This window comes from Camarhynchus parvulus, chromosome 5 (genome assembly GCF_901933205.1).
Source record: "Camarhynchus parvulus chromosome 5, STF_HiC, whole genome shotgun sequence".
NCBI lineage: Eukaryota > Metazoa > Chordata > Aves > Passeriformes > Thraupidae > Camarhynchus > Camarhynchus parvulus.
In genome coordinates, this window is record NC_044575.1 from 16,151,746 (window position 1) to 16,175,085 (window position 23,340).

Here is a 23,340-nt window from a genome sequence, read left to right on the forward strand (position 1 = left end):
TCTCCCCAAATAAAAATTCAGAGTACAACCTGAATTTTCTACTCCTCCTTGCAAATGCCAATAACTAGTAACAAAAGCAAAAAAAAAAAATTAGCTAAACTACATGAGAGTAGCGTTGTGAACTGACCTTTCGAAGCCTCAAACCAATAGGCAAGTCAGAGTTCATCTTATAACAGCAATCCAGATTCAGAGCACACCAGTAAAGTGATAAAGTATCTTAGGAATTGTTCACCTGACATGAGGCAGTATCTCTGACAAATATTTATTTTAGCAATATGTGACAGTACTTCCTGGTGTGCTGGCTCAGAACTGTTCAGTGAGTTGGGAGTACCATCCTCGCATGATAAGGAAAGAATGGCTACAGGCTGAAACCAGCTGAGCCCTGGCCCAGCTGGCTCAGCTGAGCTCTGGTTCTCCTGGGGTTACCCTATTGAAGTTTGTGCTGGTGTAAAGAATTCATGCAAAAGGAAGAAACAGTACTTGGAGTCATGCCATTGATTTTTCTTGAGTTGCACCAGGGAAATGTTTGACTTGCAGAGACCAGTCAGCAACTGGAAGAGATGGCCTTGGGCTACAGATGAAGGCTTGACCCTGGTACACATGAGAAGCAGCCACACAGCAACAGCAGCAGGATCATGGTCAAATCAAGCTCTTTCAGACAAAGTCACCTGTGTTCAACTTTGCCTGTTTTGGTGAGGAGCTAGTGGCAACAGCGTGAAGAAGGACACACAGACTTCTGCTGCAGTCCAGCTTGCTCTGTATAAACAGCAGTGCTGCTGCTGCATGCAGAGGCACAGGCTCTAACCAAGAAGGGCCAGCCTGTCAGCATCTTGATCAAACAGCCTCCAGACTGATTTTTGGTTTTGTGCAGAGGGAGATGTTTGACCCATTGACTTAAGCATTGTGTGTAGTTACAGTCACCACAATGTAAGATATTAAACTATTAGAGAGGGTCCAAAGAAGGGCAACAAAGATGGTGAAGGGCCTTGAGGGGAAGCTCTTTGAGGAGGGGCTGAGGTCATTTGGTCTGTTCAGCATGGAGAAGAGAAAACTGAGTGGAGACCTCATTGCAGTTACAACCTCTTCATGAGGGGAAGAGGAAGAGTAGGCACTGAATCCTTCTCTGACCAGTGACAGAACCCAAGGGAACAGCCTGAAGTTGTGTCAGGGCAGGTTTAGGTTGGATATTAGCAAAAGGTTCTTCATCCAGAGGGTGGCTGGGCACTGGAACAGGATGCCCAGGGAAGTGGTCACAGCACAAGCCTGACAGAGTTCAAGAAGCACTTGGACAATGCTCTCAGGCCCATGGTGTGACTCTGGAGGATGTCCTGTGCAGGGCCAGGAGTTGGATTCAATGATCCTTGTGGATCCCATCCAACTCAGCATATTCTGTGATTCTGTAATATTTACTGACTGTCTTTATTTACTGACTGTCTTTTAGCTGAAGAAGCTGAAATTCTCATTAAAAAGGCTTTACCTTGCTGCCAGCTAAGTAAAACTCTGCACCTCCAAACAGAGAATCAGAAAGTTCTCTTTGAAACCTGGCCAACCGGCCTCTAAGTAGTATCACATAGGCCAGTAGATGCTGGATTGAGTGAGTAAATGGAGTGCCAGGTGTATCTGGGAATAAGGAAGGTGCATGTGAGATTTCACATGATCAAAAACATCCTGGAGATGGAAATATGCCTTTGGTTCGAGCATTTCACCTGCCTGAAAAGCAAAACGCATGCCAAAAATAAGCAAGAAAGCATGCCTTTAAATCAATGCCATCCTCAGCTTCTGTGTAAAATCTCATCATCACTGAAACAGTGAACAGAAATCGAAAGACAGCTGGTATGATTAGATTGTTGTTTATTCCCTTCTCCCACCTGAAGATAATGCAGAGATGTGAAAGGTTTCTGATCTTGTTCCTGCCAAGTCATCTGGCTGACAATTATTGATTTGCCGGGGTGGCTGGCTGGCTGATTTGCATGAGTGTGTATATGACTACTTACAGAGTCTACTTACTATCTGATGACAAAAGCACTCAAGAATGACCTCTTCCCCTCAGGGAAAGGCAAGGAGGAAAGAAAGGGATGTCTTCTTTTTTTTTTTTTGGTGCTGTTCTTTGCATTGCAAAAGCATTTGTGCACTTGGTTTGTATCAATAAAAACAGTTTTCTGGACTAATGTGAAATTTGTACATAAGCCTCAGTCAAGCAATTGTGCCTTCCAAGGGAGCTGCATTGCACAGAGAGTTAGCTGAATTATTTGGAGGTTCCTATAACTTATAATCAAGCAACATCAAGGATTCCCACAATTTTAAGATCAGTAACATCATGATGAAACAGCACACATCAAAGAACCGTGATATCTGCTGGAAGGATTTATTATGAAAAATAAGCAAATTAACGATTCCTTGGGGCTCAAGAGCTGCAACACTTTAAAAATGGAAAGATAAAGTATAATGAATATCATATCTACTTGGTCAATTCAAAAGCATTCCCTGCAAAACCTCAAAAAAACCTCCTCAGCAGGCTGCAGGACACTAAGAAAGTCACAGTGTTTTCTCCTTCAGGTCACAAAAGACAAATTGCTCAAATAACAGAACCATCTGCCTTCTTTGTGCACTCTCAAGGTATTGTTGGATCGTCTTGATCCCTGTCCACATGAAATACTGTCACCAGTACCACTGGGCATGCTAGCTGGGAACCAATTATTTGTAACACAAATCATGGTCATGCAACCAGTAGTGAGACTGAAGTAACACACAGATCAGGGCTTGATGTTGGCAACCCCAGTGAGATAAGGACTCCCAATAAGGGTGCAAATATATTCATTTTGTAGTGTATATGTAAGATCCATGTTTTTGCACTCCTGATATAGCGCTCACTGTGAGGAAGGAAAAAAACCACCTTGACTTCCTCCAGTGACCCAGAGTCACAGCCAAAGTAGATTTGGGACCACTGGGGAGAAGAACAGAAATGTGGCCCTGAGCCAAATCCTGCCTTGGGGTGAACTGCAGCTGTGGAAGTGATTGTTGTTTCACTTCTACGGGAAATTAAATACATGTGGTTATGGTTTAAAAATGTGCACTTTCTTCAGGCAGGACTTTTGAAAGGCATCAGTTGTCTCTAGAGTGTCTTGTAATAACCTTGGTTTATATATCAGTGTAAGATTAAAGACATCAGCCACTTTGCCCCATTAGCAGCATCACTGAAACAGGAGAACAAATCCTCTTTGAAATGCAGTTTATTCTACAAACATTTAGAGTGAAATCTTAGCTAATTTCCATAACTGCATATAATATCAGAAAGAAAAAGCGCTACTATGGTCATTTGAAGGTTACTCACAGCTGTTTTCTAAACTACTCACTTGCTAGGGAAGGATTAAATGGGGGATGAAATGTTTCCTTTAGTTTATACTCATGTTATCCTCTTTGGGCATTTTGTTTCCACACATCCACATTCATCTATGTACACATATGTGAACTGGATTGTTTTATGGTTCGAGCAAACCAGTTCCACCTTCACTTTGTGACTTCTTTTTTCATGGCAGCAAGTACATTTGTGTTCCATTTCACTGGCCTCCAAAGAATACCTATAGAAATGAGATTTTTCATCAGTCTGCTGCCTGTGGTCTTCCCAAACTCATCCATATTTGTTGCTCCAAATGCACATATTACTAAGGAGCAAAATTTCCTGTCTATTCTGCTTATTCATAACAGCCTTTCCTCAGGATGCTATTGGCCATGCAGGGCCAGATCCTTTGACACCAGTGGAGAAAATCCCAGTAACTTCAGTGGATTTTGGATTAGGCCCATTCTAGCAAGACAGAAAGGAGCAGTTCATGCAGAGAACAAAAGGCAGGGAAGCCTCCTAGAGATGTTCAAAAACAATACAAGGACATGCTTAAGGGCAGGTTTAATAAATGTAGCTGACGTCTTTCCTAGGGGATCTATTTTCCTGACTAAGATAAGACACTCTATCACACTGAAGCCATTGTTAATGACTGCTCTTCTGCACACCCAGTTTGCCAACAAACAGCAGGAAGGGGACAAACAGCAGCAGCCCACTGGTGACAAGAATCCAGGAAGACAAGTCGCAGATGAGGACAGAGAAAGGCTTCCTACTTACACGGAATAGGTACTGCACATCCCTTCACAAAAGGGCACTGGGACAGGAGCAGCTGACTTGCAGTTGCCATGGACGATGTACTGCTCCTTCACATTGCGTTTGCATTTGTGTGGTAGGTCAATACCTGGGCAGAAGAATACTTCTGTTAAGCTTCTTCAGACTGGGGAACAAATGTTTTGAAAGGTATCTGCTAGTAAACCAAGGACAATTCATCCTAGTAAAATTTCTCACAGTTCAAATGCACGACCAAAGCCACAAATGAGAGTGCAAAGAGGCATTAATTCAGCAAAATTATTCCCCACCAGTCAATGTACTTTTCCATTTGTGGACTAGCTTTAGCATGTAAAGACACTGTTGAATCAAGACCTAAAGGTGACATGAAGGGTTTAAGTTTTTCTAACATGGCTATAAGTTACATATGTGGCTCTATAACAACCTGGGATTTCTGAGTGGATGCTACAGAAAAAAAACCCCAAAACTTTGTTTCTATGCAATTTGCAGATGCAAGAACACAGAGAATATCTTCTAAAGTTTTCTTATCAGGGGTATAGTTCAAGCTAACAATATTTCAGTTATTTAAAAGCATAGAAAATGAGATAAAAAATTTTAGTGTTCCCTTTGGAAGAATAAGGCAGATTTTTAGTCTTGGCTGTGAGGTACAGAATTGTTCTGCTGCTGTAAACCTGTCTTTCAGTCTGTGGAATGTGCAGGCTCTCAATCCACGCAGACACAGGGCGACAAGCAGGGAAGGACCAAGCAGTATTGGAACAGAGAAGCAGTGACTTAATGCACTCACATGTCTTACAACAGCCATCTGAAGACACCTCAACTGTCCCCTGTATTGAAAGTAACCAGAACAGTCAGTTCAGATGCATGTAGTCCTAAGCAGACAGTAGCAATGATGAGAGTTCGGTAACAGTCGCTCATCTCTAATCCATACAAATTCCTCACCAGACCTACTTGTGTACCAATTATATATAAAACTGCTTAAAAAAAACAAACCAGAACAAATCATCCAGCAAGGAAGGGAGAGAATTTTCTTAGAACTATATATCCTCTCACAAGCCAGGTAAGATGCCCTGCAATACATGCCTGATCTTATTTAGGTCCTATTGAAGCCAGCATAAAAACCCCAGCCAGAGACAGCAATTGACAGCTGTCCCTGGAATTGAACAGCCTGGCCTGGGCAGAGCCTACCCCAGAGCTAATTCAAGTACGTGGCTGTCCTAGTCCCTGCTTTGATCTGCTGTGAAGTCCCAAAATGCTACTGAAAGTTACTGGAAACCACCAATAGCTGAAAGCCTGGGGATGAATATTACCCCTTGCTCATTCATGTTCAATTTCCTCACTTAATGGAAGACACTTATGTGTCTTCCACATATCAGAAGACACTTTGTTCATCAGTCCCACAAGGATCCATGGTGAGTTGCCATTTGTTCAATTGCATTTTAGAACACTGATGCTTCTCAAGTGATGAAAAATCCTTCCTTGCTATTGCCCCAATATCCTTATTTTTCAAGTTCTAATGCTTATCCCACAACAATGTAAATGGTATGGGCTTGTTTGCAAATGTTTTTGGCTTATTTCCATGGGATACAGGGCTGGAAAAGCACATTTCCTTCAAACAAGGAAAGATCAAGAAATACTCAGCAAATATAACTCCCAGGCCAGGATCAAGGCTCATTACAGAAGTCTTTCTCTGGCTGTAAAATACTTACTGGCACACAGTTTGCTTCTTCAAATGGTAGGCAGACCTTTATTGTACTAGTCAAGGAAAACTGGCCGGCTGATTCAGTGCACGTGTACTGAGTACAGTTGTCATATGGATCTTTATAACTCTTTCCAACCTGATAAAAACATAAAAAATAAATAAAAAACAAAACCAAAACCAAACAAACAAATACAAACAAACAAAAACCCCAAGCCAATGGAGTATAGCAATAAAATTAGAAAACTGAAACAGTAATAAAGTCAATGAACTGGCAGAGACTGGGTTGCTCGTATCACTCTGAAAGGACTGAGATGTCTGCAACTCACATCTACAAATTATGTACCAAGCTCGCCCACTACCAGTCTATGCAAAATCACTTCTGTGGCCTCCCAGGGGGAAAGAATGAAAGAATGGCATAATGAGCCTAAACGTATTAACAGAAATGCCAGAAGGTAGGTGTGCTAATGTTTGTGGGCTGAAATATACACAAAAGAAAAATAACTCTTTCAAAAGATTTCAACAATTTTCTTTTTTAATATATGGAAGAAAATGAAAAGGAATGAAAGAGAAAAAAATGTCTTTGCAATAGAGACTAATGCATAACTGCAAAGCCTCCTCATGCAGAGATAAAAACTATATATTGGAACAGAAAACTCTAGCTTGTAAGATAAATTATCAAGGAATAAAAGGATGAAATAGAAAATATGTAGAACACAAGAGCTGTCAGAGAAGCAATTGCATGTAAGACAAGCCACTGGTTGAAACAGCATCATTAACCAATCACAGGAGTAGCAGGCTGTAATAAAACAAAAAAAAAGCTAGAATCATGAAATCATAGTATTATTAAGGGTAGAAAAGACCAAGCCATATCACTGAGGGTGGGATCATCAAGCCCATCCTTAAAAGGCTCAGCTTCTGCCTACACAACGCTACATTCACAAGCCATGACGTATTAGCTGTGTGTGTTACCAAGTCACACAACACTACAGCAGCTGTGTCACTTGACTTCTGCCTCAGCAAATTCAGAACCAGTGGCAGTACAGCTATATCAGCTTGCTCACACTGTATCCCTGTATCTTCAGGGCAAGATAATGAAACTACTTCAGATGGGAGCAGTGTGATGTGAAGCCAGCACAACGCATCTCTGCAAGAGCAGTATCACACCATGTCACCATCCCTTCTAAATTCTTTCTTGCTATTTCATGTCAAGAGAAGTGGAGGTAACATGATTTCCATTCCTGCCAGAGAATATAATTGTCTACATGGTAGTGCCTATGAGATACACACAGCAGCGAACAGCTGTATAAACATCTACATTCACTCTGGAAACACAGACATTTTTACGTCTCCTTGAGGTTCTCCTACCCTTGAAATGCATGGCACTGACTGAAAAAATGCTGAGGTCGTTTTGATAGTTCAGCCTTGTGTGCAGGGCAAGGGAGTGCTTACCTCAATGGTCACATTGCCAAAAGGAAAATTTGCCACACATGCCACTTGCTGGCACTGGCTGCAGCACTGACCCTTCTCTTCCACATAAAGAAAACCCTGTGGGAATAAAGTTTCCATTTATCCATGTTAATCTGTGTCTTGTTGCTGAAGCATCTTTGGATCAAAGCTACACTGAAGATGGCAGAGGAAATGAGCCAGCCTTCTGGTTTCAATTTTGTTGTCTTTTGAAATCTGTTGGAACGACATTAAGCCTGACAATCAAAGCGGGTAATTTTTCTGCCTGACTGAAAAATGACTTCTGGGTACTTCAGTTGCTGTGAAGACCCTGTCATTGACTATTCTTCTCTTCAGACTAACACACAAAAGAGGTGAAATAAATTAATTTAGCACGTTATTACTCACACAATCTGCCACCACTGCTTGGTCTGGTATCATTATCTACAAGAACTACTGATGTCAGACATGTGAAGATTTTCTCCCCTGTGTTTTAGGTATGCATTGGTTTTCTGGTGGCTGTGGGTGTGGCTGGCTTCAGGAAAAAGTGTAATGAAAGGTTTTGTCCATTTTTAACATTGGTGGTGCATCTGTCCTTATCTGGGCATGAATGGAAAAGCAACCACCCTACTTATATTCAGGAACAGACTGAACAACTTGAGTGCTAATTCTCACAAGTAATGAGGAGTAATTGAGTATTCCCTATCCACAAGTAAAAGTGTCTGGAAACATATAAACCACTGTGCAGTTTCCTCACAATCTTCATGTATGAGCTGACAATGGACAACATTAACAGAATGACACAAACATCTTTCAGCAGTCAGACTTTAACAGGTTTGCAATCATCTCCCCTCAGAGCACTTTTCCAAGGGTGACCTCTTAAATTTGCTGGAGCAAAAATAACAGCAGCCTAAAAAGGACTTTACAAAGCAATTAACAGAAGAGTCTATCCTGCTGTGTTGCACAGATAAAGCAGTTACACTGTCCCTGTTTCAACCCATCAGGCATTGTGGTCAAGGAGGTGCTGACCTGCTGACAGGTGGTTTGGCATTGCACTGGAAGGCACTGGATGCGGTTGGTCTGTGTCACGGGATCCTGCTCATCCGTGCACACACAGTTCTCACAAGAGCTTTTAGGCACCATTGCCCCTGGCTGGAAATATAGGGGAGAGAGAAAACCATGACAAGAATTCAGAGGGTTCTGGAATAAACATTTCCCTGGCCTATTGAAAAAACTAATGCTTATGAGGTTTACTTTTGGAAGAACTTCCTGAAATGAATACACATCCAGATCTCTAAAACTTCACCATTGGTATCACAAAATGAACACAAGGCTGACATTCCCAAGTGTATCAGTGATGTTAAATGAGTTCTCATAAATTCCAAGCATTTTTGGTCAGTTTGACCAAGTAGTAATCTTACAACATTCAATGAGCTTTAAAATATGTGCTCAATTACAATTCTGACCCACTGACTCTAAAGCATAGGCAAGATCTCTTTTAGTATGCAAGTTACTGGTTTCTAGCATTATCTATTGAATAATCTATCCAAGAATCACAGATTGCTTGGTGTTGGGAGGGAGACTACTGGCAGGGAAGAATTACAAGCCATTCTAATCCTGCTTTTTGTATGAGTGTTGAAAACAAGAACTTCAGATAATTCTGACTCCAGCAGCATTAACTCCTAGGAAGAAGTGTCTAGAAGAAGGCCTACCTTAAATTCAACTCCTTCAGAAACACATACACCTTTTGGTACTGTAAGGAAAAAAAATGAAGAGGTTGTGCTAGGAATGATGCAGTTTCTGTACTCATCTCTGAATTGTGATTTAGAGAAGTCAAAGAGTAGAGCTAAACTTAATAGCCCACACAAGAGGGGGGAAAAAAACAACTAGTACATGGTGATATTTGGTATTCAGAAGCCCACATGTAGCATCTGCTTAGATGTTATGCATCAAGTGGGGATAATTCTATATGCTGGTATTTTCCATAAGGTAAAATGCCCAATTGTAAAGGCTGAGAAGGAAGGGAAGAGGCTTCTGCCACGATGTTACCTCATTCAGAAAAATCAAATACTTCAAAGAATAAATACAACATCTTAAGGAAACAAGTTACTTACTACAAGAGAAGATAGGGCAACAACCATCCTCAGATATAGCAACCACTGGCTGGAAACCTAAGTCACATCCTGTTTTGTTGATAATGCAGGTTTTTATATCACATTCTGCAATAGACAGCAGAGACAAAGTAAGCCAAAACCTCCCATCCCAGTGTTACTAGGGGACAGAGCTTGGAAAAAACCATCCTATTACCATTGCCAGGATTCTCTGTCCTGCATCTTGATATAGATACTGGGAATGGCCAGGTTTAGGAGCAGGTTACTCCTATGCTGTGGTGGGCCTTTGGGACTGGGAGGGTGCAAATGCAAAGCTGAGAGCAAACATATGTCAGGAAGCTTTAGGGAAGCCTGGAATACGAACACATCCTCTCTTACTGGGCGAATCTCTGTGGAAGGGTCACCCTCTTATCTCAGAAGGACAAGAGCCAAAGGATCCTGTGGAGCACCTGCTGGTCCCAATGATCCACAGGAGATTTTCCAGTGTAAATATCTGTCAGGTCATGGCTCTAATTCAGAGAACAAGGTGGACCAGAGGAGTTTTTTTTTCTGCTAGCAAGAGCTCCTGGCATGTAGATGGAAAAAAATGACCACTCCAGTGTGCTGTGGGGCACCACATCCCACTTTAGGATTACTGATGAAGGCAAATGTTGTCATATTATGGCAAGTGAAAGATCTACTCACCACAGACTGTCTCTGTGCAGCAGGGGTCTTCCAGACGTGGTTTTATTTTGCGTACAAAGCCTTCTTTTGTGCAGTTGATAGGTGGAGATTTAGCACAAGGGCGGGGGAAGCAAGAGATGTTCAAGGTCGCTTCATCACAAGTACAGTATTGGCAGTCATGTTCCCAAGCCTCTCTAGGCTATAAAAACAAGAGGGATAGCAGTTCAGAGGGAAAAACCTGGAAGCATTATATCAATGAATGCCTGCTGCAAGCCAGCATAGGACTGAGTTGACCGAATTTATTGTGGAGGAAAATTGCAATTCAAATCCCAGAGGGAGAAAAAGGGAAGAGTAAGAAAAAAATGCCATTATTTGCTACCTTCCTTTTCAGGTTTATGTGTTTCCAGGAGGAAAGCCTGATAGTTCTACCAGGAAATGGATTCCCACAAACTGCTCTTTCTGTTTCTGTACCTCAAGTGATTAAACAAGTTCTGGAGTTAATAAAATCGGATTTTCTCCCCAATGGCATTGCAGTTCACTGGTTTTTAAGCTTAGAATTAAAAGAAACAACTTACGCAGTCATTTTTGCAGAAGGTCACAGAACACAGATAAACTATAAAGACAGTATTTTCCTTCCTCTTACCTGTTTCACTGACCCATCTTGTGCAGTGCAACCTATAAAATGAATTAGATGTTACTTTAAAGGTAACTCCATCAGGGAAAACAACAGAAGCAGAAAAACAGGAACAGAAGGAAGGTATTGAAATCTGAGAAACAGCCACCAAGAGAAAGAGAAATTCAGAGTGCAAAGTCACAGGCTGTAAACACAAAAACATCTTAAATATGCTATTCTTTGTTCTTTTGAAAGTTGCATCTTTTGCATATGAGAGCAGGCAGAAGCTCTCAATCTGGAATGTTTCCAACTTCACCAGAAAGGGTCAGTAACAAGATCTCCCCTATTTCCTCTGTACCTAAAACAACCCCCTTAATATGCACTTCTAGTCTGGCTCTGACGCCCACTTCCCATAGCACCATTTATACCATTTCTTACCACAAACGGACACACAAATGCCATCATGATCATTCAGCAGAATTTTTCCATCAGGACAGTAGCATCCTTCAACAAACACTGGTGTGCTATTTTGGGAAGGAGGGGTGTTCATAATGACTCCTCTGCACAAACAGAATATAAATGAGAATGAACGAGAGGCAAAAATTGCCCAGGGCAGTCAAGACACCTACATCCCAAGGGAATGTGAACTTCAAATTTCCCTGGCAATCTTCACATTATGGACTTGAAAAACGCCTTACAGGAAATGACCCACCTGCTGAAGCAAGTGTTTCTTTTTGCTTCCCCGCATGGCTTGTACACCTGATCTCGAGGACAGCTGGCCTCTGTGGGACATTGCAACAGACAAGTTAAAAAGCCCAGACCCAGGTGTACCCTCCGATGCAGGGACACGAAGGGACAAAGCACCCAGCTACCGCAGCCACCGCCCGGGTCCGCACGGCGCGGCAAGGGGGCCCTGCAGCTCCAGCCAGAGGGGCCGATGGGGCCAGCAAGGTGCAAGCGCCAGCACCAGCAGCGCTCGCCCTGATTCACGGGGTGGCCCGAGCAGGGCGAAGCACGCAGAGAGAAGCGGTGCGTCGCCATCTAGTGCCCAAGCTGCGGGGAACACACACAACTCCTCGGCTGAGCTACGCAGGACACACCGTGGGGCTGGCTCCCCCTTGTTTTTGTACCAGGTCTGGGCTGGAACAACCTCTTTGGTTTGTTCCTGCTTTTTCTCAGGTCCAGAGCAGCAGGGGAGGGCAGAGCAGGCCAGGCTTGCTTCACCCCAGGGGGTGTTTTCCACGTTAACTCGCTGCCCGTTCCCAGGCTCACCGCACTGCCCGCTCGCCAGCCTCCTCCAGTCCACGCAGACCCCGTGGAGCCCGCACAGCGCCGCGTAGGTCTGCATGCTCTGGCACTCCGTGCTGGGGTGCTCCTCCGAGCACCCGCTGGCCACACACGCCTCGTAGTACGGCTGGGGGGGCACCACGCCGTGGCACTCCGTCAGGGTCCTTCACAAAGCCAAGAGAAAAACCTTGGGCTACTTCCAAAGAAGAATTCAACTCAGAGCCAAACCATCCCCCCTGCTCCAGGCAAAACCTCAAGGTACAACTACAAATTGTTCTCATAGGCAACACACCCCCACAGGTTAATAAAGAATGAGCTTTACCTGCCATTCTTTACAATGCTTTGAAAGGAAACAATATTATGTTGGACTGCTACCTGCAAAGGCTCCTGCACAGCTCATAGCTGTAAGTCTATATCTGACGTTTTTATGCCAGCATGTTTGAAAATCCTGCTTTAAACCACAAAATTATTTTAAAAACAGGCACATATATTTGCTTACTATATTCTGACTGTGTTTAATATCATTCAGAGCTTTCAGATACTGAATTATAGCTAGTTCCCACTTGCCCTCTCCAGAACTGACAGGCAGAGGGAGTGCCAAGCAGCAGACACAATTTAGAGATGACCGATTTTGCTGATGCAGCTTAAAAATATCTGCCAAGCTCAAGAACACACACGTCAGTTCACTGCTCAGTTTCACAAGGTATGCAAGACTTTGTGTTTTCTTCATATCCCAGAATCAGTTCACCCAAGCCATTTAGTGAAGAATAAAATTACCCTGTGGACTTTTTTTTCTGATACTTTTGGGAGTTGTCTTACCAGATGATTTTACACAGATTAGAAGGCACACAATGCTGATGATACTCAATCTTCGACGGCTGTGAGACACCAGGGTTACAGTATCTGTTGGTAGGATGCAGGACTTTCCAATCTAGTGCCATCTTTTTGAAGGACTTGACGACCTCACCATTCCTCTTCATAGCATCATCAGACTTCTGGTTGGTGCAGGTACCTGGTAGCAATATAAAAATGACAGTTCAAGGACAGTTGATGCTGATGAAGCTGCTTTTAGAGAAAATCTGGGGGGAAGTTCTCCTCCTTGTGTGAAGGGAGCAACATGTGGGGTCCTGGATAAATTCACACAAACTGTTTCTAGGAAGTGAAGGCTCGAAGAAACATGGCACAGGACTCTCCACATTTCCTACATTCCTATATGAAGTAGATACGATGAAAAGGAAGGGCCTAGAAAAATTCTATCTCCATCCCCCAACAGACTGTGAACAGAATTAAAGATATGACTTAAAACTACATTTCCTGACAGTGTCTTTCCATTAAATAAATTTATTAACATTTGTGAGAAATAGTGAAGTTGCAAGCATTTAGAGATTTTACAAGAGAATGAGAGATAGAAGGAGGAAAATTCAGAGCAATAATTTTTGTCAGCTGATGAGGACACTCACCACAGAGTCCCATGGTATTGTTATAAAACTTGCTGAAAGGGAGTTTTATGTAAAATGCAAGTCGACTATAGGAGATGTAAACCTCTAATTCAGGTATTTCAATTATGGCATAAAGGCCAGAACTGGTTATCCTGATACCATTCTTAAAAATGTCTGGAACAACTTTCTTGTCATCAAACAAGATCTAAAAAGAAAAGAAACAAAAGGTTTTTATGGATGCTCCTTCACTGAGTAAGGAACATGATAAGTGCAACTGGAAAGCAGAGCAGCACAAATTCAGACCTTGCACCAAATGATGTCTGTCAAAGTCAGTCATTTAAGCAGTTGTCTAATACTCCTTTTTAATATGTTGCAATTTATATTTGAATACTCCTATCAGGATGAAAACCACAATTTTCAGCTATGTGATAATTTCTCAGATTTTTAGAATATATAGATTCTATTGATACAAAGCAAAAAAGAGAGAGAAGAAGCAAAGCAATTGCATTTCTTACCCATTCGATGTTTTACAAGCTTAATCCTTTGTCATCACAGGACGTTTGGCAGTACAGTAACATAACTACAGCAAAATAATTTTGAGAATTCATTTAAACACAATACTGTACCAAGTTTGTTTCTTTTCCACGTTCCTTTGCTTGTGTCAGAATAACAACAGAGTTGGAGTAAAAAATGATGAGGGACATTGAGCAAATTGCTCCACCAGTGGCAGCACAGTAGTAGTTGTCTATGTGAATCCTGAAGTTGTGAGAGTCAGGGTGAATTGACTTCACAAGGACATAGGTACAGTTTTCTTTAAAATGGTAATATGCTCCATCAAAAGTCACATAATGCTCATTTCCCCATCCACTGCAAATACCTAGAAGACAGAATGACAGGCTTCAAGTTTGACTTCGGAGCTACCTGTAAGTACAAGCTGGCTTTAACCTTTTTACTCGCTTCCAGTCAGACACAAAAATCTGGTTTGATAAAGAAAATTACTCTAGCAAGGACATCTGCTTTCAATAGCCAAGATTTCAGGTGGGATTTCTGTTCCATTGTATCCTACTGAATTGATATGAACATAATATACATGTTGACCTGATAGACTTTGCTTTTTTTGAGGCCCAGCTGAACTAACATAAATTTCAGGAATTCTCCTGCCACTTACACTGACACTCAGAGACTTCACAGCAACCGGTTTCATCGGAATGTTTTGTGATCGGGAAACCATTGACACAGAGTTTCAGCTGCTGAGGTGGGCAAGTCATGACAGACAATTTGATATTGTTTCCTTCTCCCAGGCAAGTGGCAGTATGGCAGTTTCCAAAATTCCATGTTTCATTAAACTATTGATTAATTGAAAAAAAAAAGAGGAGAGGCAAATAACAAAGTAATTTCACAAAATCTTTAAAATCACACACAGCAACTACATTCCATTCATTTAATTGTCTAGCATGGCAAAATTTGGTGTTTACTCTGGCTCTGGAAACCAGGCAATATGAACCATATAGGAATAAAGAGAGCCTCGATATCTACTGGTTTTGGTATATATGTTAGGGTCCTGATAACTTCTGGTGGTAGGACACTGCCAGATGTGGCTTCCTAGTCTTTGTTCAGCTTAGGTAGCTCTGCTCACATACAATCATTTAGGTGTTTCAGGTGAACAGAAGAATCTTCAACTTATTCTTTCAGTGAGGGGTTTCTGGCATACTTCTAAATCATCTCATTCAGCCACACCTACAGTCCAGCTGTAGTGCTGGATACCAGCATCAGAGGAGAACACCAAACCTTGGCTGCAGGCAATGCATGGTGGATTGATGAATGATGAAACATATCTTCTTCAGAGTCTCTCACCTTTCTGGGAGGATTGAGTGCAAGACAATCACTCACAGGAGTCCTTATGGGAGCAGGAACTTGGTTTGTTACACCAGGAGCAGGTGTTGGTGGACAGGTTTCAGAACGTGGATCACAGACCTTGAGAGTCGCAGTATGACCAGTTTTACACTCTGCCCAAATGAATTCAATCTGACATGATTTATTGCAGACGGAGTAAGCACAACGACCTGATACATTCACTGGCAGAGAAACATTTCCTCCTGCAAGGGCAAAACCCAAGTGTTAGCCTGAGGCTGCATTCTCAGCCCTGCATTTATCTGTAGCCAATAGCCATGCTCAAGGGACTGTCTGTCTGCAGCTCCAGGGATTCAGTGGCTGAACCCGGACAGCAACTCATCCAAATGGCAAAGTCTGAGAGAGGGCCACAAGGCCTATTCTGAAATCCTGCTCTTAGGTACATTGGAAGGAATTGAAAAGGAGTACAAGAAGAGCCAATAAATACTGAGTACATCACCAAGTGCATCCGCTCTTCACAAACACCAGGAGCTAAGTGAAGCAGGAGCTACTAACAGATGAAGAAGTGTCTTTCCTCCTCTGCTTTTGGAATATTATTGTCAGTTACAAGCTCATGTTCAGCAGTTTGGGATTCAGGGCTCTGCTGACATCAGCAACTGCTAGAAGTTTCTTTACACCAGGGGTATTCAAACCAGAACAGAGTTATTGGATATGGGAGAGTTGTAGTTCTGAAGGTGTTAGCTGCAGTTCAAAGATGTAACAACTTCTGGTAATATCTAACTGTGACAGGCAGAATGAGCACTTGCTGAAGCACTTTTATCTATCAATACATCTTTCCATGTCAATGGTGCAGAAAATAAATTGCATGGTTTCTCACCCATCTGTATCAATTGTCCATTGTCATTGCAGAAGCAGGGAGTGGCTACCTCTGATGAGAGAGGTGCAGATGTTACATATTGCTTTTGTGGTTCTGCAGGAAATCAAATGAATTAGTGTTTAAATCCTCTACTACTCTACTTTCAAGCCCTACATCTCTTACATTCTCTACAACTACAAAAAAAATTTTAAAAAATCTTTTTTTTTTATCCCCACTATATTCTGTACACATCTGCACAGACCCCATCTTCTGTATTTATAAACACTCCCTCTATTACACAGTAGGGTGCTGTAATACTACACATACCCTCCCATATCGAGGGTTTTTTTTTTTCCTATACAGAATACAATAAACACCCCTTCTTGTGTCATTTATTCATTTCAATTTAATGTTTCTAGCCCTGCAGTACTTCACCTGACTTTGGAGAGGTGATTTCCAGTGGCACTCCATTTGGATTTTTAGTGCTTTCTTTGAAAGAAACTGTTGGTTTAAATAGAAACAGATCATGTAGACATTTTACTATGCCACCTACATTCTGCTTTCAATAATCCTGCCTTTACTAGGTACTAATTCACTGTACTTATTCAATTTTTTAACATTTTCAGTAAATATCAAACACATAGGTTGACTATCAAGTATTTAGCTCTTCCACTCACATGAGAAGAGAAGCTAACATTTAATTTTCTTTGTTACCCTTGTATAATTTCCTTCCAGGATAATATATATATATATATTTAGCCACTTATTTTTATTTGTAAAAATCATGTGGCAAATTCCCCACTTTTCTTTATATCTTTTAGGAAAAAGAGTAAAGAAATTTTCTGATTTTTCACATTCCATTCATGCTGGAAAATGTCTTTTGAGCAGGAGTTAACTGCCAGGAAGCTTTATTTTCATAAGAAAAGTGACCTGTATAAGACTCACTTATTCCAATGCAGAAAACAGTACAATAAAAACCAGAATGTGTTATGGGTGATAAGAAGGAGAAAAAAAAGATTTAGAAGTATGAAATATTGAGACTAATGACACCAGAGTATCAACTGTGATATGCTCAAGCTTATTGTAAAGATTGTATGAAAAATTGCTGAATCTTTCTATTCTCTCTTAACCTCACTGATAGTAAGGTCAGCAAGAATCTATAACATTGCAGTTTTGGTCCTCACCACAAGACCCACAAGCTCTGATCCCTCAGTTTTGAAACTTCAAAAGTCTTAAATTCTATTGTTATCCTAGACATGCTGTAGGAATCTTTTTCCAGGATGGATAAATCTTATTACCATTGTGGACTTCCACAGAATCACCACCAAGTCCCTTATCAATCTAATACCTTGTGCTGGTGTAGGTGGAGTTCTGCAGTGAGTAAGGGTTTTCATGATCTGTCCATTAGGGCCACAGACAGCTTCACCACACTTGGTCCCAGACACGTGGCTGTACACAGTTTCATTTAAGGTGTAGGTTTTCCCATTGTAGCAGCACAGGCAAACTGAGGTGCCAAAAGAGAAAATGTCATGGCAATAGAGGACACTTGCAATTTAAATACAAGTGAAAAGCAAACCAAACTCTGAATTTACCCTTCTGAATGTCACAACATCAAACATAAATTACCTGGCTAAGAAACTTTCTTAGTTGCTATTTGAGAAGTTGCCCTGTGAGTCTATCTCAGTTATTTAAAGTGTGTTGGATTTTTCTGGTTGCTGGTGTTTCTTGGAGTCAGCTTGTGTGGAGGAATTACTGGTTGGTAAAAGCATGAGAACTGATACTAGCCTAACTCAGCATGGAGCACAGGAGAGCTCTCTCTGGGGAGGGACTAGGATTATTGCCTTTCTGAGTGGCAAAACACTGGCTCAGGAGGTGTTGCACAGCCATTTCCATCCACAAATGAGGAGCATGCAGTAGTACACAATTTCATTTAAATATATGAGAAGTTCTCCAGATTTTGGGGACTGTACTGTAAGAACCAAAGGAAGTGTATATATTACTGTAACAAAATCAGCTAAACTGCAAATGTGTTATCTACTGGGTCACCCTGGATGTGCTTTCTCCCAGATATGGGAATGAACTGATACTGTACCTTAACCAAATGTGTCCTTTGGGCACACAAACACGTATCTAATAAGCTATCTGTCTTAGTTTATTTTATTAAATGAATGGTCAGCACTTCTACAAGATTTGCCCTGTTCTAAAAGTACTTATTAAAAGAGGTACCATGAATGGCCTGCTACAGACTACTATTTATCTGTCTTCACTGACTACCAAGGAAGTGGAAAAGTGGAAAAGCGGTATTAACCTGTGTAAGATGAATCCTGCATATCACACCTGTCTCCTTCCTCCTCATGATTATCCTTTACACAGTTCTTGAGGTCAAAGGCTGCATTTTGCCTATCGAAGTATATCTGTGCAGCTTAGCACTCACATACTAAACTACCTGTCTGGCCTCCTATTACCAATATGTTTGGTAACATGTAATATGTGATGTTGGGTTGTTGCATTCCTGCCATCACTGAATGCATAGTGAAGGTGAAAAGTTACCTTTGGAGTCTTCAGCACACAGTTTCTCTTCAGGATCGCTGAAGAGAAAGAGTAAAAAAGAATTGTTTTATTGAAATTAATTTGAATATGGAATAACAGTGCCTGTAACTGTACCTACTTTTACAAAAAACCTACTCCTGGATTTAATGGTAATCACCACTGCCTATAAACATTAACAAAACATCTCCTAGTTTGTCCTTTTCAGTCCTATTCTACCTTTCTCACCATCAACTGACCTACCATGAAGTGCAGTTGAGGAGGGAGACACACTCTCTGCTCTCCTCATCAAAATACGGCTTGTCAGGGCTGCACTCTGGGTAACAGCCTGGAAAATTAAACAAAGTATTCTTAGTCTGAGTTACATAGGCACAGGAAGGCACATAAATACCTCTACCAAATATAGATTTGATCCCCAAATGAATGTGATTCCAGTATTAATGGTTTTTTTACCACCAATTATTTTTCCAAGTCCTCTTTTTACCTCCCTAACCCAAAGTTTTAATTTACTACATTTGTCAACAGATAATTATTCTATACAAATTTATATTGAATGGTATTTTATCTCTTCATATATTTAAAGGCAGCAGGCAAATGATGCTATGAATGGCACCATCACACAGGGAATTAGCAAGGCATGGTCAATGAACTTCTGGGACAGATGGGATAACTTTTCAGTCACCTTGATGCTTCAGACATTTAAAACCAGACTAGTAGCTGCAAATCCCATAAACTGCATTAAAGTCAAGGAAGAATTACCTTCTAAACTGTACAGCAAGTTCCCACATTTCCCTTGTGGGTTTCTGCAGGTCCTTAGACAAGGGGCTCCACAGGGTTTATAGAACCACTCATGTTTGTCAGGTGGATTGTAATAATCACAGAACACAGCTGGAATAGAAGAATAAAAAACATTTAGGTCTCAGATGCTGGGCAGGGACTATTTTTTAAATCTTGTTTAAAAGATTTTAATAAGATGAATATGATAAAAAGAGCTTGTTCAGTCACACATGCATAGCAATGTAGGTGTTCTGCTCTTCTGTATCCCGTGTGCCTGAGCACCAGGGGCACTGCTTTCTGTGTGCATTTCCCTGCCGTACTTACGGCAAATGGCAGGGGTTCTCCAGTTGATGCAGACACCAGCTCTGCTGCAGCTCCTTGAGTAAGCAGCAACTGAGGTACAAAAGCACTCACAGTCTCCCACACTGTCACAACCACAGAAGTCAGACACACAAGATTCATAATATGGAATTGGGTTCACCTGTCAAAACACCAATAGAGCTGTCACCACAGCTGTGCCTGTTGCACTGTGTTTTAATGAGGGAAAGGGTTCTAAATTTCTGTCATGTACATGGTTGACAGACTGGGGTTGTCATGAAGGTGCCATGATATTTCACAATAGGTAGTTTTCTATTTTCACCTGCCTGGTAGAATTGCACTCTAAATCTTCCTATTCTTATATGTGTAATGCTGCCACTTACACTTAAAATGCCTTCCCAGTATGATTTCTGCAGGACTGAAGTACCTTGTTTTGGCTTAGCACAACTACACAGTGTGTGCACTCTTCAACTGAGAGACAGTGATTGAGTACGAAAGAAAATCCTATTTCCGCTAAACTTCATGTCTCTTGTATTTTAACCATTGCCAACATAAACTAACAAAGGAAATTAAGCCAAGTTTGTTTTTAAAAATTTTTATTAAAGTGCACTGAAGCTTTGTATAGACATTCTAATTAAGAAGGGTAGCCTTGTTTCTGTTTAATTCCATTTGTGACTCAAATAAACCAAATAATTAGTCTCTTTAGATAACTTGAATGAACTTCCCAAGGATCACCACACAAACAGTCCTAGACTAACTTATCTGTACATTTTACAGATACCTAACTTTCTGCTTCTGTATGGTGGCCAACTATTATCCTCTTTATCTTCAGTTGTTCAAAACAGGCACTGCTGCTTCCTCAATACTGTGCAACAGGTTTTATTTGGCGCAGCTGTGAAGTGAGGTTTTGAGAGAGGTAGCCAAGTACTACTGTGTAGTAGCTTCACTACTAAAAATATGCTGCAAATGTGCTGCAAAACAGCAACAAATATCTAGTGTGAAACTATTGAGGATGAGAGAACAGGATTACCTTGCTGTGACAGGCTTCAAAGATGTTACTCTTAATGATGCTGCAGTGCTTCTGCCCCAGGGCAGACTTGAAAGGCTGATCTGCACACAGGTCTGTCATGTTTATATTTGAGCAGGTGCTTGTTATTTTCCAGCTGTTGCCAAACTCCTGGATGCTCATCTCCATGGACTGCCCTCTGGTTGTGAAGTCATTCCTTGAGCGGCCATCAAAGTCCCCACAAAGACCACAGACTTTTCCCTGTGTAATGTGTGTAGGCACAGTTAATGCTTTGGTTATTTTGAGTGCAGCCTGCTCTTTGACAGAAATAAACTATAGAACCTGTAAAGGCAAAATAGGTGCAAGTTTCTAAACAGAAAGCAAAAAATGGCTTGGAAAAAGTTGGACTTCAAGTGACCTAAACACTCCCAGTGTGTTAGCAATACTTCTAGCCCCAAGTATTCCGGAGTGGTTTTTTTCTGACTGAACAGTGCAATAAAACACAAGATGTGGCCTGCTTGCTGTTTCTTCTTGTCCACTAAACCAAACTTTTTCCAAGCCTTTTTTTTCCAGGCTCTGGAAAAACTGTGGCTCCAGTTCTGGATGCATAACTCTGACTTTGAAATCATAACTCCCAGTCCACCCCCTACTTGCCTGGAAAGATGGTGCCACGTGAACAACAACAGTAGTCTTTTGGTCCCACATGAAGTTCATCCCTTGATTTGTTTCAATTACAATATAACCTCCTCTGAGATCCACTTTGTAATTTTTCTCAGCTCCTGGATCGGTGGCTATCTCCTGAATTCTTCCTTCCAAAAGCCTTATTTCACTGTTCTACAAAGGAACAGATACATTGCATGGAAGGAAAACAAAATAGAAAACTTAGTGCAACAGCACTGGCACTCTGCCTCTCCTTCTTTGTCTTATTTTTCTGTCATCTTCACACTCTATCTTGGTAGATAGGTGAGCCACAGCCACAGACGCACAGAGCCTACTGTCACAAATGCAAGCACACACACACACACAGATGCACATTCATAGAGTGTTGTTGACTCCTTGCATCTTTCCCCTCATGCCCAGAAGTGTTCAATCCCTGCTAACATCAAATACCTAAGCCTTTCCCAACTTCTCTGCCTTAGCTTGCTGGCTGTTTGACATCCATAGGTACTTTTAGCAGCAACTGAGATGGAATACAAGAGAATGATACAGTAATTACTACAAAATCAAGACTACAGCTCCTTAGTTATAACTAGTTCTAGACAAACCTCAAAAATCAGCGTGATTTTTAGGGAGCAGATGGAGCGTGACTTCCCACAGGCGTTGTTCTGAATCACAATCCGGAAGGTGCCAGCATCCATGTTATTAGGGCAAAAATCCTTAGAAAAACAGATAACATTCTATTAGATCTTGTCAGGTAACTATACCAGTCATAAGCATTTTTAGGAGCTCTAAATGAATGACACTGTGATCTGACTTGTTTATTCACTAAAACTATAGAATTTTGGAAGTATCTAGTGGAAAATGACCTGATGGCAGATGCATATTTGACCAGGATTTTCAAAAAGAAAAACTAAGGGGGGAAATGAACTTGTCATAGCAACAATCCAAAAAGGTAAAAATATATTTTCTTAAAATTAGTAAAACCAACTGTAACTTAGGGATGACAAAATGTCTCACTGAGTGCTGTCTCATTACATTCAATTATTATATATGAGGCTCACACGTTACCCTCTGCGTGCTTCCATCACAACAAAAATAATGTCAGACTTGGATGGCTGATGGAAACACTTTTCAACACCACATTTTCCTTTCCCTTGAAAATGCTGGAATGCCTTCAGGAAAGGGCAGTCCAACCAAGGAGTTAATCATTTGGGATCACACAGTGCCCTCTTGTGTCACTTCTGAGAGTCAATTTGCTTTGTTTAATTTGGAAAATCTCACTATCAGCTCCAGGTGCAAGAGGAGGGGAGTAGGCTCTGCTCATCAATTTGGCTATTTTGCATGGGAATGCCTTTTAATTACCCAGACTGAAGCCTACATTGTGAGCTGTGAAAAGCATATGGATGGGAAATTGAAAATAAATTGATACCTGAGCTAGGATATAGTCACAGTCTCCCAGGAAATCAAACTTCTCCCCATCAAAGCTCATGTAATGCCCATTTCCATACACAGTGCAGGTTCCCTTGCAGGGATTGTCCGTGCAGTTCCACTGCCTTTTGTTGCAGATGCTGGGAGGCAAAATGCAAAGAATAACAATGTTTGCATGAAACATGGGCTTCCCTTAACCCCAAACAGGGGCAGAAAATTAAAAAGTTTGTTGTTTATAGTGCCCTCTCAACTGTTCTAAGATCACGCTATGAGATGCCATATCAATCAGGAAGTTCATGTTTGCTACCCATAAACATTTATTCTATTATTTCCTTCAAATATATATTTAAATAATAAGTCCTGGCAGCAGATGGTGGGGGTTTAGAAGAAAAATTCAAGGTGAAGAACTAAATATTTCAACCATTTCTGAATTTTAATCTGTGAAGGATCATGTTGCAGTTCTGTTACAATGGTGTGAACAAATATTATCTCTGTGTTTCCTTGGGTCTGGCTGAG

The 23,340-nt window shown here is 41.3% G+C and overlaps 1 protein-coding gene across 1 annotated transcript in view; it reads right to left on the reverse strand.

Moving 5' to 3' along the window:
- Positions 1-3,214: 3,214 nt before the first annotated feature.
- LOC115904126 (mucin-5B) overlaps positions 3,215-23,340 on the reverse strand; it is a 41,011-nt gene continuing 20,885 nt past the window's right edge. The window contains exons 20-47 of the mRNA XM_030949283.1: positions 22,826-22,964; positions 22,002-22,112; positions 21,391-21,570; positions 20,761-20,997; positions 19,737-19,893; positions 19,395-19,523; positions 18,879-18,963; positions 18,639-18,676; positions 17,437-17,592; positions 16,110-16,202; positions 15,236-15,477; positions 14,550-14,727; positions 14,008-14,258; positions 13,403-13,586; positions 12,762-12,954; positions 11,928-12,106; positions 11,368-11,437; positions 11,094-11,215; positions 10,686-10,717; positions 10,064-10,241; positions 9,383-9,487; positions 8,981-9,021; positions 8,298-8,420; positions 7,275-7,370; positions 5,833-5,961; positions 4,911-4,950; positions 4,115-4,238; positions 3,215-3,578 (exon numbers count right to left, since the gene is read on the reverse strand). Of these exons, the coding sequence (XP_030805143.1) occupies positions 3,404-3,578; positions 4,115-4,238; positions 4,911-4,950; positions 5,833-5,961; positions 7,275-7,370; positions 8,298-8,420; positions 8,981-9,021; positions 9,383-9,487; positions 10,064-10,241; positions 10,686-10,717; positions 11,094-11,215; positions 11,368-11,437; positions 11,928-12,106; positions 12,762-12,954; positions 13,403-13,586; positions 14,008-14,258; positions 14,550-14,727; positions 15,236-15,477; positions 16,110-16,202; positions 17,437-17,592; positions 18,639-18,676; positions 18,879-18,963; positions 19,395-19,523; positions 19,737-19,893; positions 20,761-20,997; positions 21,391-21,570; positions 22,002-22,112; positions 22,826-22,964 (3,787 nt within the window). The 3' untranslated portion in view covers positions 3,215-3,403. The remainder of the gene's footprint in view (positions 3,579-4,114; positions 4,239-4,910; positions 4,951-5,832; positions 5,962-7,274; positions 7,371-8,297; positions 8,421-8,980; positions 9,022-9,382; positions 9,488-10,063; positions 10,242-10,685; positions 10,718-11,093; positions 11,216-11,367; positions 11,438-11,927; positions 12,107-12,761; positions 12,955-13,402; positions 13,587-14,007; positions 14,259-14,549; positions 14,728-15,235; positions 15,478-16,109; positions 16,203-17,436; positions 17,593-18,638; positions 18,677-18,878; positions 18,964-19,394; positions 19,524-19,736; positions 19,894-20,760; positions 20,998-21,390; positions 21,571-22,001; positions 22,113-22,825; positions 22,965-23,340) is intronic.